At 48.1% G+C, this 15287-nt stretch overlaps 1 protein-coding gene across 6 annotated transcripts in view; it reads left to right on the top strand.

Moving 5' to 3' along the window:
- Nucleotides 1–15287, top strand: part of COL22A1 (collagen type XXII alpha 1 chain) — a 336676-nt gene that overhangs the window by 60742 nt on the left and 260647 nt on the right. For all 6 annotated transcript variants that reach the window (XM_054499251.2, XM_063669105.1, XM_063669106.1 and 3 more), the window contains one exon: nucleotides 8648–8722. In XM_054499251.2, the coding sequence (XP_054355226.2) occupies nucleotides 8648–8722 (75 nt within the window). The remainder of the gene's footprint in view (nucleotides 1–8647; nucleotides 8723–15287) is intronic.

Raw genomic sequence — 15287 nt, 5'->3', positions numbered from 1 at the left:
ATTTAAGAATTGGTGCCTTGGACTGCTCCCTGCTGCGTGAAACACTCCCTCCACATACCCTGCGGACCTCCCTCTCCCTGGTTCTCCTCCCACCTCACTGGCCGCCCCTTCTCAGTCTCCTTTGCCAGCCACTCCTCATCCCCCACATTTCAGAATTGGAGGCTGTGAGGGCCTAATTTGCAGACCTCTTTCCTCTCTCTCATGTATCACTGAATGATCTCACTCACTCCCGATGCTTTAAACACTATCCCTGCTCCAGCAACTTCCAAATGGAAAGCCCCAACTGGGCCCCAAGCCTTGAAATCTGAAAGCTGAGCTTACAGATCCAGATGCTTGCTGAGCACCCATAGGACATCTCACATGGAAAATGTCCACCACCGGACTCATGTTCTGTGGCTCCAGCATTCCAGCTGCACAGGGCAGAGCATTCACTTTCTAGACACTCCACATCTAATCTACCTTCAGAGCCTGCCCAGTCTTTCAGGATAGATCCAGGGACTGGCTACCTCTCCTCTCCTCTACCCCCACCACAAGGAACAAGCCACCATCATCCCTTCCCCCCGACCACCGTGGTGGCCTCCTGGCTGGTCTTTGCCTCCACCCTTTCCCTGTCAAAGCCGGGCCCTCCCCCTGCTGCAGGGTGACACATCTTAGCAGGGTCCATCAGCCCCAACCCGGGCCCCTTCTACCTCATCTCACCATTGCTCTTCCCTTTGCTGACCGTCCCAGCCATGTGTCCCCACTCTTCCTCACCTCCAGGTCCTTTCCCAGACCTCCCATGCATCACTCCCCCAATTCGTGCCTTCATGTAGTTGCCTCCAATCCCCGCTTCCCCGAGTAGAGACACCCAACACCTCCAACCACCTGCTATGCCGTCCTCTCTTCCATCCCTGCCTTAGAGCTTCCCCACTACTGCCCCCACCTGCTATCATCACACACATTTTGGAGACCCCAGTGCCTTATTTGATCAATTTCCATCTTTTCCACTGGATGGCAGATCCCTGAGGACAGAGAGCTTGTCACTTTGCCATTATTTTATGCCCAGGATCAGGTCAGTGCCAGGTGCATACTGGGTGTTCATTAAACGTGGGATGAAGGAAGGTTTGGTCTCAGAAGGTCTGCTGGCTGTCACACAAAAAGGCTGCAAGGGCTCTGCTGCCCCTGAGCTCCCCTTGCGCCTCCATCTCCTCCCCATCCTCTCCTAGAGAAAGCTCCACACAGTCTCTGGTGACACCTACTGGTGCTTGGTTCTTGAGCCATTCCCTGGGAGGGAAAGGAGGTCTGAGGAACCCTTGGGCCATTTGAAGTCATGGATCATGGCTGGCACCCAAAGTCCTTGTTAGACAGGTAGCACTCATACGCAGTAACGACGATGAGCAGCGCCTGCTGCTACCTGGCAGAGTGAGCTCTCCACTGCTCTGAATTCCAAACTCGGCCTTGGGCCACAAGGCTCTCCATGGCATGCATGGCATTTTCCCATTCCTCTCCTGTCCCTCTCCTCCTGCCACTCTAGCTGTGGGGCTTGGACCCTCCTCACCCCCATGATAAGCGAAACCCCTCCAGGCTTAGGCTTTGCCCTGCTCTTCCCATGGGTGGACTGGTCTCCTTCTTAGCTCTCAGCTCAGATGTCACTCACCTTAGAGCTCTTCCCAGACCAGCTTATCCAGCATCTGTCCAGTGTCCCCGCTCCCAAAGCCCCATCACGTTGCAGGCATATTTCCTCCATGGCACAGCCTGCACACCATGGCCAGCTTGCCTCTCTGTGTTGGCTTCTGTGCTGTTCTGTGTTGCTCTCTGCCTCCTCCACTAGCATGGGAGCAACAAGAGGGCGGGAGCCACTCACCTGTGTGATCATGTGTTTGCACTTGTTCCTTGCACTGAGACATGTGCCAGGCACTTGGCAAATAGGTGTTGGGTAAATGAAAGGATAAATAAATGAGCACTTACTAGATGCCAGGTTTCATGCTGAGAACTTCCCATCCACTGTCCATCCTATTTAACGTTTAGGACAACTGTGGATGGAAAGGGGAGGGACTTTTGCCTCTGTTTTTGAGTTTGGAAACAGACACACAGGGGGCAACTGACATGAAAGAGGTGAGGTCTGTCTGACCCCAGAGCTTCCTCCCATCAACCTTGGAGCTCGAGGTTCTTTCCCCTGGTCATGTCCTTTTTTGGCTTCTCTGTATGCTGGTGCATAGCTCACACTTTCCTGGGAAAGGACAGATGGCCCTGGCAGGCCCTTGCCTTGTTACTGTTTCTTGTGCCTCATCAGTCTCCAAACAAAGACAACTGCATCCCCAGCTCCCATCAGGAAGGGCCCAGCTGTGCCAGAGCCCCACCCCTCATTCTTCGTGCTGCATCTTTCTGAGATAGGGGCAAGGAAGGGAAGGAGGGAGGTGGCCCTGATCTCCTGGGCCAGTGTTCACAGCTGTCAGCAGGTCCAGGGGGATTTTCCTTTCTGGCGATATTTTGTCTACTGCATATGTCACACAGACTTCCTGCGAAACACTTGCATAAACATTTTCACAAAACACCTGGCACCCTGACCATGCCCTCTCTCCTGCCTAAAGGATCTGGGAGATGTGGACTGAACAGCCAGAGGATCTGGGCCTTCTGGGGAGGCAGCTGGTGCTGATACACTCTGGCCTAGAGGAGAAATGCAAGCCAGGAATCTCCAGAAAGTTCTGGAAGAGGTGATGGAGGTGGAACTGGGCATAAGAACCCAATGTCTGGACCCTGGGTTGTCTTCATCTTCTCACAGGGTGCACACCATGGCCCTGAGATGTGGTTAATAACAATTTCCTCCCCCTTTCAATTACTGGGAAAGTTACTTGTTCACCTGCAAAATATGGATAATGGTATCTGCCCTGCAAACCATGAGGAGGATTAAATGAGAGCCTGTGTGTAATGCTGACATTACACACCAAGGTGGTTTCCAGTGCAGAGATTGTGGACAGTGGTTAAGAGCTCAGATGCCTACATCTGACTCCCTGGGCTCAGTTCTGTGCCACTTATCAGCTGTGTGATGTTGGGTAAATGACTTAACCTCTCTGAGCCTTGGCTTCCCCGTTGCATAAGCCAATGAATCCTATAGATACAGGGTGAGGAAGACCCTTCTACAAGTCAAGACTGTTAAAAGGCAAAATGGGCTGCTGTAGAAAGTAGCAAACTGGCCATCTGCTGGTCCAGGCTTTGGAGACACACAGATCTGAATCCGTATTGGCTGAGTGACCTGAGGCAGTTGACCTGGCCCTTGGAGAGGCTACATCATGCAGTGGCCAAGAACTGGATGCTGAAGCCATCATGCTGACGTTGCCACCTGCAAGCTGTGTGGCCTTGGGCAGTTGACTAACTTCTTTATGCCTTTCTTTCTACAGAAAGAAGTTAGTCCCCTTTTCTTTCTTTCTGTAAATAATAGCACCTACCTCGTAAAGCCGTGGTAAGGATTCAATTAAATGTGTTAATGTATTCAACATGCTTGGAACAGTGTCTGGTGCACAGCAAGCCACCTACATGTGTCTGCTGCTTATGGAGATAACTGCATCCTTCCAGCAGAGCAGCCAAGAGGCTCAGAAACAATCCACATGGCATTCCCAGTGCAGGACCTAGCCATGCAGGCACTCAGTCCTTGGGAGCCATGACAGTGTAATCCTTATTAACATGATCCTTGGGCCCTTGTGCCTGGCATGTGTCTGTTGCCTATCTGAAATGGAGATGTGTGGAAAATTCCTTGGCTGGCCTCGGAGCAGCGGAGGAACTGGACCTTGTGTCTGCTGGGCATCTGCTTCAGCTCTTCCCTCCTCCGCCTCTTCCCCTTCCCACTTGGATGTCATACATCTTGTCTGTGGTTAGCTGCACTCAGCAGCGGCTGCTGCGAGGTGATGGATGAGCCATGATTGCTTCCTGTCTGGTATCCGGCAGGGCTGCCCTGGCATCCTTCCCTTGTTTCTACTGCTCCTGCTGATCTAACATGGGGCCACCGTATCTCTTCCTAGATGCTAGATTTAGGTAGGCATTTATTCAAATACAGAGACATTTCTCCTGTCTGATGAGTTTCTCATCTTGGACTCAGTTTTTATATCTGTGTAATGGGAACAAAATCTACCTTGTAGGATGGTTGTTGTGAGTTGAATCCAAAGCCAGATGATTGACACACACACTGGGTACTCAATAATTGCATGTACCCTACGTTCCCAACTGGAAATACTCCTGGCCGAGAGCCAGGGGATGACAAGGCTGTGTGTTCTGCAGACAGAACCATGGTTGCGTCAACATAGAGCACGAGGACATCAGACGCCATATTGTGCAAGCCCTTTTCCTCCCCTAATGGACAAACAGGTGCCCCCCTTTTGCCATTTGGTAAACTGAGGCCAAAAAATGGACGTGTTTTTCCAGGAAGACTACAGTAAATTCGTGGTGTTTTCCCTTAGAGCAGCAGCTCTGATCAATCAATAGGCTTCCGGTGAGAAGGAACCCATGCTGTGTGAAGAGATACCTTTTTTCTCTTCAGAAGCCTAGAATGTTCCACTTACCTAGAGAGTGAAGGAAAATGATTGTCAGTGAGTAGACAATAAATGGACTTTAAGGAAGCAGTGTCTTTGTCATTAGACATTTTCGTTTTTGTGTTCTCATGTTTTCAAAAAGGAAAATCAACCAGTGAACCAGCCAAGAACAAATTAAATCCACATTTTTAACTCCTATGAATTTATCCTTGCCCTTAATTTAGAACTACTTCTTATGCTGCTCCTGAAGGATTACCTGAGAATTCCATATTTATTGGGATAGAGAAGGTAACTCAGCCTGTATTTCCTTTACCAACGAAATAATGCACCAGTTCTCACCACCCTCATTACTTGTCCTTAGACATCCAGAAAGAGAATCTGACCTTCCAGCTGGTTACACTGGCATATCAGTGAGGCCCATAGGAAGGAAATGCACGCAAATTTGGAATGCACTCAGCTGCAAGGGAAGGAAACCCATATATGGCGGCTTAAACAAATAGAAGTTTTGTTTTTGTTTTAATCTTATGCCTCCCACCTAGGATTGGAATTGCTTGTTTGATATTTCCTCCATTCTCCTTGACAGTCCCCCAAACATTATGTTTCATATGCAAAGGAAGAAGAAGGGAAAGTAAACTCACCACCCCATCCACTTATGTATTCCCTTACATCAAGGAAACCAAAAGCTTTTTAAGCAATCCTTTCCTTTATCCACAGCAAACTTTGGTTATTTGTTTCCTTGGCCAGCCCTGAATCACACATCCATCCCTAGCTGCAAATGAGACTGGAAAGGTGAGGAATAGAATAATCATAAGTGACTTAGACCAGGCAGCTACAGTGTTTCTCCATGGGCTGAAAACTCTGTCTTTCTGAACTAAGGTGGCATTATTTAGCAACAAAGAAGTGGGAAATGGATATGGGGCTGATAACAAATGATGCCTGCTACACCTCCAGGGCAGGAGCTCAAGGGCCCATGAAATACTCTCAGTGGCTCATCAAAATCATAACGAACCCCATGCCTGGGAGGCTCCCCATTCCACCAGTCAGTGTTTACTTCTCAGCTCAGTTGTCAGAAGTCATTTCTGCTCAACAACTGAAAGCCTGTTATGGGGTTGGAGCTAGAAAGACAGTGGCCATACAGAGGTGAGCTGAGGTCCAAACAGGTCTGAAGACTCCCATTCCCTGGGGAGACAGACATGCCCATTAGTGACTTCAGTATGGTGCCCTCAGCTCTTGGACACTGGGACCTGACGAAGGGCTCCCTACCCAGGCTGTGGTAAATGGAAACAAGCCCCTGCGGTTGTTGAAGGCTGAGCGGTCTCTAAGATCCAGGAGGAGGAGCCTTGAGAAGCATGGAGACAAAATGACTCCCAGTAGCACTGATCCTTTCTTTCACTCTTATGTTTGGAGTCTGTTCCTGTTAGTCAGCCCTGCAATGCCCTGAAGGCAGGGACTAGGATGTCTCTCTCATCCACTTCTGTGACCCTAGAGCTAGCTCAATGCTTGGAACATATCTGGAGCTCAGTAAAGAATTGAGTTTGAATAGATGAGTGAATACAGAAATAAACAGATCATTCTCCAAGATATGGGGATATCTTGGCCAAAAGGAAAGGCAGAATGGCTTCCAATTATAGGCTAAGAGGAGCCATGGATGCTAACCCTACCTCCTTGCCAAGCAGGTGAACCCCGAGGACCCCACCATCCCCTGGAAGGCTGGCTGGAGGGCTATTTTGGAAGCCATTTGTTCTGACTTAGCCAACTCAACTATAAACTGCCCCTCGAGCCTGGTGAATGTGTGAGGCTTAGTGATGGCCCCAGAGGGAATTTGCAGGTTGTTTTGAGAAAGATTTCTTAAAGCAATTTGAGCAAGTTCTACTATCTTTGAGTAGAATCTCCATCATTTCTGTGTTCTTGGTCCTCCCCTTGGGAAATTTGCAGAGATGTGACTCAATGGAGCAGCCTACTCTGAGCTCCAGCCGCCAGCCTCCAGAGATTTGCTCATCATCAAAGATAGATAGAACCTTCTGAGTCAACTCGTCTTAAATTTTAAACTCATTAAAATGACAAGCAATTCCCAGCCTGTCTCTCTGGCAGGCTGCCAAACTTAAAGCAATTGATCGTCACCCCACAGCTGCTGCTGTCCTGGGTAGAGCTGTCTAAATATTGTGCTATGCCTGTACCCATTCCTGTATGTAGTGCTAGACAGACAGCTTGGTGCTGTTTCCAAAATAACCCCTTCCATGGTGCTTGTCAGACCTGGTGGTGCCTTTGAGGATAAACATTAAAAATACCTCCTTCCAAATCAGGAAAGATCTCATTTGTTCCCTGCACTGAGACACTTATACCCTCAAATATGAGAAGAGGCCATTGTATATGGAACTAATGGGGTGGTGGAGCTGCCTAATAATGTGTGATTATAATAATAATGTGTGATAACCAAATTGCTTCACGGGCAGGGCTGGGTCTTCAGGGAGGTAAGGGAGGTGCTTTGGGTGCTAAGTTTGTGAGAATACAGAACCTCCTTACAGACTTTCAGTGCTGTTGTGGGCATAATCTTGCCCAATCCTCAAAGCAGCCCTGTGACAAATGTGTGCATTTTAATATCTCCCATGCCACAGGTGCCCACGCTAAGACACACAGATTAGGAGACTTCTCTAAGCCACAGAGGGTAGGCGGGAGTGTAGTCAGCAAGGGCTCAGCACATTAAAATTCAAAGTTAATGCTCTTTCTGAAATTGTTAGAGGGACTGAAAAAGTTCATTTTTCCTCCAACTTTTTATTTTTTATTTATTTATTTATTTTTGAGGTGGAGTCTCATTCTGTCACCCAGGCTGTCATGCAGCGGCGTGATCTCAGCTCATTGCAGCCTCCACCTCCCAGGTTCAAGCGATTCTCCTGCCTCAGCCTCCTGAGTAGCTGGGGTTACCAGTGTGTGCCACCATGCCCGGCTCATTTTTGTATTATTAGTAGAGCCGGGGTTTCACCATGTTGGCCAGGCTGGTCTCGGACTCCTGACCTCAGGTGATCCCCCTGTCTTGGCCTCCCAAAGTACAGGCATGAGCCACCACACCCGGCCTTCTTCCAACTTTTTAAAAGTGAGGATTCATGAAGACTTTAACGTATTTATGTAATATTGTATAATAATTTTTTATTGTATGACTTACTCAATTGCTTTTGTATAACTGAGTTTTACTTATTTGGAATTTACCTGTTTATGTAATTGTACCTGAAGCTCCATCAGATGACTTATGGAACATCTTTCTGGTCTGTCCCTGCACACAATTTCCATTTCATTGACATCCTACAGACTTGGAGGTTTCATGTATATGTGCATGCTTTCCTTTTTTTTTTTTTTTTTGAGATGGAGTCTCGCCCTGTCACCCTGGCTGGAGTGCAGCCATGTGATCTCGGCTCACTGCAAGCTCTGCCTCCCGGGTTCACACCATTCTCCTGCCTCAGCCTCCCAAGTAGCCGGGACTACAGGTGCCTGCCACCACGCCTGGCTAAATTTTTGTATTTTTAGTAGAGACGGGGTTTCACCATGTTAGCCAGGATGGTCTCGATCTCCTGACCTTGTGATCCACCTGCCTCGGCCTCCCAAAGAGCTGGGATTACAGGCGTGAACCACCGCGCCCAGACATGTGCATGCTTTCCTAAATGAGGTTCCCTCTGCCTGTATCACCTTGTGGTCTTTTGTCTGTCGGGCTAAATCTCACAGTTCTTTCAAAAAGAATCTTTCCAGGAAAGCTTCTCTGTCCTCCTGCGTTAGATTAGGTATTGTATCTGTGTCCTGAACCCCCCAGCAGCAGGCACATGTATCTACAACTTATTCCGCTATGTTGATAATATTGATGTCCGTGTCTGGCTCCCTCGGACAAGGCTGTGAATTCATCATAGACAGGGACAAAGCCTTGTTCATATTTCACCCCAGTACAGAACACAGTATTTGCAGAGTTGATGCTTAACAAATACACGGGAAAATGAAAACATGAGTGAGTGCGGAGATGCCAGCTGCCTCTGCATCTTCTCCAGGCATTGAACACCTCACATGCTGCAAGGCAGGGTGGGGTCTCGTGTGCTGTCATATTTCACAGGGTGATGATGGGTCACATTTTCTCATCAGTCTCTGTTTCCTCTTGCTTTCCTCAGATGTGCTCTGTCCTAGTGTTCGTGTAGAAGGAGATCGCTTTAAGCACACCAATGGAGGAACCAAGGAAATCACAGGTAAGGGAAAAACAGCAACCACGTGTGCTTGCTTTGGTGTATGATTTGCTGAGCCTGAGCATGACCCTAGTCAATTCAGGGGTGGCCTCACTGACCCTGTTCTTGTTCCCGTATTTCACCAGAGTCCTGATAAAATGGTTTGAATCGTGCAGGTGGCAGCTCTCATCAAAGAACCATCCAACAGGAAAGAACATACATTCACATTTTCCATTTGGCAGGCTGTGGATATTCTATAGGAGTCACTCAATAATGCATGAGAATGAATGAGTTTGTAAAGAAGCTGGTGAATGAGTAAGCAAATGATTGGCAAAGTGAGCAAACGACTGAATAAATAAATGTGTTTTGGAGTGAAAGCGAGAGTGAATCAGAGTTATAAATATATGAGTGAATCAATGGGTGAGAGAACAAAGAGACATGTGACTGCAGACCCAGCAGCAGAAAGAAATACCGCAGAGTCTCACCAAAGGCTGTCAGACATATGACAGAATAGAAAGCTGCGAGGGTGCGGGGTGTGGCCGAGGTGGCTCCCCACCATCCCAATTAACTGAACATGGATCCAGTCCTCCCTGTGGCCAGGTACCCTGCTCAGCACTTTAAATACATATGGCAAAGAAGTTTTCTTCTCTCCCAACTCCCAACCAGGAAGCCACTGCAGGACAGCAGCCCTGCTCTTCTTGCCATTGCCCCTGGGTTGGGTGTCTCTCCTCTCCCTCCTGCATCATCTTGGGTCCAATTCTAAGCACTTATGTGTCCCCATCCTAGCAGGGAGCCATGCAAGGTCAGGACGAGGTGTTTGGCAGGCACTGCAGCAGACCCTGCTTGCATCCCAGGGACCTTGCCATGTCACTGTGCTCTGCTGTCTTAAAGATGCCAGCATCTGCATCTTGTGCCTGGGGGATTTTTCTGGAATGGTGGAAGGCTGCTCTGCCTACGTGCACAGTGGGAGAAAGGTGCCAGGGAGTGAACACCCGCCAGGAGCAGCTCTTAACCAGTGACCCTTGGTATAGAATCACCCGGCTCTACTGCTCCTTAGGTGGGATTATTCTGAAGTTCACGTTTGACCCCTTTTCCCAGAGTTTCCTAGGGGCAGTCATCCACCAGGGTAAATGGCCTCATGCCATACTCTATCAGCTGCTTTCTTTCCCTGAATCCTGCCTCTACTCCCTGCTCAAGCATCTCCCCAATAAACTACTGGCACTTTCAGAGGAAACCAAACAAAGTGATATTCTCAAGGTGGGGCACCTGCTGCGTAGCTGGTGCCCAGTGGGGTGCTATCACTGTCAGGGTTTATTTGTCTAATACATGAGATAAAGGTGACTTTCATCTTCTTCACTTTGTTAACCTAATTTCCTTGAAATAAGTATATTTATATCTGAGCTATTAGGCTGCTACAAAAGTAATTGTGCAAAACTTTAATGGCAAAACCATAATTACTTTTGCACCAACGCAATACTTTGCCAAGGTGTAAACCTTCTGGTCAGTTTCACTTCAACATTCCCACTTTTTGCATTGGTAATCCCCAGCGAGGCTCTGGCTCTCGGATAATCTATTTTCTATCCACTGGACTGTGAATCTGTCTGCGCAACTTTTCCCTGAGACCCCTCCCATTGATATTCATCTTCAAAGCAAATTCTTACCTTATTGCATTATCTACCTGTGGCTTTGGGAGCCGTGAGTCCTTCATAGCAGTATCACCCAAGTAATTCATTATCTAACACACATATCCATAGAAGAGAATCATTATGACAATAGTGTGGTTAATAAAAGTCATAGTAATAATGAACGCCTCCTGAGCACTTAGTGTGTGCCACAGGGTTTGCACGCATTTCCTCATTTACCCTCACAGCATATGAGATGCCCTCCTCTATATGTTATATGAGATGCACTGTTGCACATTTTACAGTTGGGAAAACTGAGGCACAGAGAGATTGAGCCACTTGCCTGAGTTTGTGGTGGAATCAGGATTTGCATTCAGACCACCATTCAGCAAAGCCCACATTTGCCACTGTTTTGCCACATCGAGTGGCCAGTCTTGGAGCTTGGACTGTACAATATGTATTTCTAGGTAACTGATTCAACAGAGTGAAGAACTGAAAGCCATATTTGTCTTAAATATCAGGCAAACTTACCCCAACCATCAAAAGTTAGTCTCTTTTCCTGCCATAAGAAGGGAAAAATAGGCTTTGTTGCAATATTCAGAGCTCTTCCCAATGGACTGGCCACTCCCAGACAGGCAGCCCAAGAGAGGGGACATAGCACTTTTGCTGTCATTGCATCTACTTGGTGGCTGGAAGAGTTAAAAGAAAATTGCACTTCCTTTGCTGCCCCCAGGCCCATCCAGACCACTACTGTCTTTCCTCTGGAGTTTTGTAGCATCTCTAATCAGCATGTCAACCTCCAGCACTGCCCTCTTCGCTCCCCTTCGTCAAGGGCTGTCTTTCTAAAACCTGGATTCCTTGGCTCCTAGAATCTAGTCCATGCTTCCTACTCTGCAGGAGAGGTTCTGACTCTTCTGTCCTAGCTTACTCATGAATCTATTGGAATGCTTACTAGCCCTCAAAGATGCAGTTCTCCCCTTAGCTGATGGTATTACCTCTGTGTGGTGTGTCCATCCCCAACTTATTCTCACAGTGAACTCCTATTCATCCCCCAAAGCCCAACTCGACAGTCACCTCCAGGAAACTGCTTGAAGCCCCACAGGGCAATTAGTTGCTCTTTTAGCATTTTATTCTATTCTGATAACTCCAATCTGAAGGCATTATAATTATTTGCGTCCCTGTCTACCTCCCCAGCAAGCATATGAGCTGTTTGAGAGCAGGACTTGTTTATACTTGGGCTTTATTCTATGTGTCTTAAGAGTAGAGGACAGTACCTGGCACTTAGAAGAAATGTGACAAATGTTTGTGGAATGAATGGATGGATATATGAATGAATTAGTGAAAGTAAGAAACATTAATCAAAGCATGGAACATGAATGGTTGGATGGGAGGCTGGATGGAGGGATGGACAAAATGATGGATGGGAGAGGGAAGAAAGGAAAGGAGGGAGAAAGCAAGGGTGGAAGGAAGGAAGGCAAACAGACAAATGAACAAACAAATCTGCCTGCATCATCTGTAACTCAGAATGAATTTAAAGCTTTTTTTGTCATTCTATAGACTGAAGAATAGCAATTATTTTCTACTTAAGAATAATTCTGGCTGGGCACAGTGGCTCATGCCTGTAATACTAGAGCTTTGGGAAGCCAAGGCAGGTGAATTGCTTAAGCTCAGGAGTTCAAGACCAGCCTGGGCAACATAGTGAAACCCCGTCTCCACAAAAAATACACACAAAAAAATCAGCCAACTCTGGTGGTGCATGCCCCATCTCTACAAAAAAATACACATGAAAAGATTAGCCAAAGCTGAGGTGGGTGGTTCACTTAAGCCCAGGAGGAAGAGGTTGCAGTGAGCTGAGATCATGCCGCTGCACTGCAGCCTGGGTGACAGAGCAAGACCTTTTCTTAATAATAATAATAATAATAATAATAATAATAATAATAACTGATTCTTGCTGGGAAGATTCAGGGGTGGGTGTGTGTGTGTGTGTGTGTGTGTGTGTACTCACACATGAAAATGCAGGACTTTGAACAGATTTCTTAGTCTACAGCATATGTGGAGGATCCTTCCAAAGAGTCTGTTTGGTGACCGGGACCCTCTATTATGGGCCCTCCTGTGTCAGTCCACAGCCAGAGGAGTCCTGAAGCCTCCCTTCCCTCTTTGGAGTCTCCCTGGAAAAGAAATCACAGTGTCAGCTGGGCATCCTTCAGTCTACAGAGCAAACACCGTTTGTGCAGTTCTGAATGCACAGAGAACCTGCTTTATCTACCGTCTCCTCTAATTATAACCAGCCCCAGAAAACCACTCTAGCCATGTTCAGGCTGAAGAGGGAGTTGTGGAGAGATGGAGCCTCAAATTTGCCAATTTAAATGCCATTGGGTAATAGGGACAGCTTTTGTATTCTGGAAAAAATGCAGTCCCCAAAAGCCTCACCTCCAGGCTTTCCCATAAATGACTCTGGCTATTTTTAGGGCATATCTGGGCTGGATCTGTGAGCACAAGGATGAGAATAGACGCAGGAGATTGGAGGCATAGGTCTTAGAGGGCCCTGCTGCTCACCAGCCAGCCAACCTTGGGTCAATCTTTTGACTTCTCTGAGCCTCAGTTTCCTCACCTATATATAACAGCGTATCCTACAGAATGTCTTCAAGAGTCCCTCTCAGCTCTAATAACCAAATGTTCTACAAATTCTAGCCAATAAAAGTGTTAGGCAACTTTTCTAGAAGTTTAGCTACTTAATGCTTAAAGCATATGTTAGGCATGTGCAGGTCTCAAATTTGGCCACAGACATCCTGGATTTCTCTCTCTTCCCACTTGGGCCCCCCATCCAGATAATCACCAAGTCCTACCCATGGTACCTTCCAAACAGCTCTCCAATTCAACTGCTTCTTCCATCCCTCCCTCCTCACCTGCCCTCATCTCACTCACTCACCTCATCTCTGCCCTCCAGTTCCCAGCTGGAACTCTGTGTGGGAGCAGAGTGCCTTGGGCTGCATTAAACATTGCAAATGCCCAGTGTGCATTGTACATTTACCTACTCCTGGCCGATCTTCTTGCCCCTCCATCCGCTGCTGCCAGAATGACGTTGGAAAATAGAGACCAGATGGTATTTCTCCCTCACTTTAAAGCCCTCTGTGGCTCTTCATTGCCTGAAGAAAGAAACCCAAACTCCCCGATGGAGCCGACGAAAGCCCAGCCTGACCGGCACCAGCCCACCCTATTCCCAGCCAGTGTACCCTCGCCGTGGGTCCTGACATCCCACAGTAGCCCAGATGCCTGTTCATGATTGCAGCCTGAGCAGCCCACGCAGCATCTAACACATAGGAGGCCCTTTATAGTGGGTCATGAATTCCTTCATTCTCTTCTTTTCTCCTTCCACAAACAACCCTCAAATGCTCGAACAGGAACAGCAAAAGCAGCAGGCATTTTAAGGATGGAGAAACAGATCAAATCATCCCTTTCCTCAAAGAGCTCTCCATCTACTGGAGGAGGAGGCCCCATAAACATAAGCTGCCTGCATCTTGCCCAGACCCATGGAAACTCCAAGAGGAACTAAGGCAGCTAAGGGGGTGGGGGAGGGCAGCAGCAAAGTTCCATCCAGGTCGACCTTTGCTGGATGAGGTGAGGAGCACACAGTAGGTGCCTGGCACAACAGGTTCAACCAGTGACCTGGGGCATCGCTAAGGTCTTCTGACACCACGTGTTCCAGCAGCTTCCCTGGATTCAGCGAGGTGCTCGCTCTATTTTTTGCATGAAACAATTGCTTTTTTTATCTCACAGTGCCTTGCATCACAGCCTGCTTTCCTCGGGAACATTTTTTATTCTCCTTCCCAGCCCTTATTTATTTTGGGCAATTTATCTTTTTTTTTTTTTTTTTTTTTTGGTGCCCTTTGCTGCCACCTAGTTAATTCCTTGTTGTTCCAAGTTTTGTTGTATTCAACTCTTTGTTTTTGTTCACTGAAACCAATAAAAGTGGAACCAGAAAGTAGAGCATAGGCTTACTTTTTGAAAACAAGTCTATTTCATATATTCTCTCCAATATGACTGCTGAGGGGAAAAGCAGATGTCATATTTAGTGTCAAATGGACACTAAAAAAAGGTGTCCATTTTTAGTGGTGTTTGATGGTGCTGTGAAGTAGAAGACCAGCCCACTTTGCAGTTCCTGGCCCTGACTTTTCCCAGGGTGGGCATGTGTCTGCCCAGATTCTGGACCAGCTCTTAGGCTCTCCTCACTCTCCCTCATCCCTCAATGAGTGTTTGGGGGGCTGCGGAGGCCACCTGTGAGCCTCCTCTGAGTAAGAGCCCTCACTCCCCATGAGCCTCCAGGGACCCCACCTCTGTGAGATTCCTCAGGTGGCCCTGAGAAGTGGCTGCCTATCCCCTTTGCACAGATGACAAATGGGGGCTTAAGGTGCTGAGAAATTGCCCCAAAGCCGTGGAGCTGCTGAGTCTGAGAACAGGGACAAGAACCCAGGTGTGGCCGGCTGTGGTGCTCTCCTTCCCTACATGCCACTGCTTCCACTGCCTCAATTACACTGGCTGCTGCTTTTCTTCAGCAGTGACCCCCTCCCCCAGCTCCGAACTCAAGAACTCCCAGGTGCTGTCTGGGCCCCTCAAAGTGACAACCCTGCAAGGCACGTCCTCACCCCTGCATCACTGAGGAGGAGGCCACCAGGACACGTCCCACCTCAGGCCAGGGCTGGGCCAGGTTTTGAACCTAGAATGGGCTGGTCTCAAAACCTGTTCTCACCTATTTTGCCTTTCTCTGGGACAACATCTCATCCTAAGAGACTGTACACTTTAGGCACCAGTTTCATGGAACCCTGGAACCGCGGGGCCCTCCAGGTCTTCATGGCCAAGCTCCCCCATTCAGAGGCACCAGCCCCTCCCACTGCTGGGGCTCCTCAGGCCCCAGGACACTTCCAGACACAGGGGCCCCAATACAGGGGAAGCCCGGTGGGTTGTCAAAG

Source organism: Pongo pygmaeus, chromosome 7, assembly GCF_028885625.2.
Source record: "Pongo pygmaeus isolate AG05252 chromosome 7, NHGRI_mPonPyg2-v2.0_pri, whole genome shotgun sequence".
NCBI lineage: Eukaryota > Metazoa > Chordata > Mammalia > Primates > Hominidae > Pongo > Pongo pygmaeus.
The sequence above is the reverse complement of the archived record's forward strand: the minus strand, read 5'-3'. Positions and strand labels throughout refer to the sequence as shown.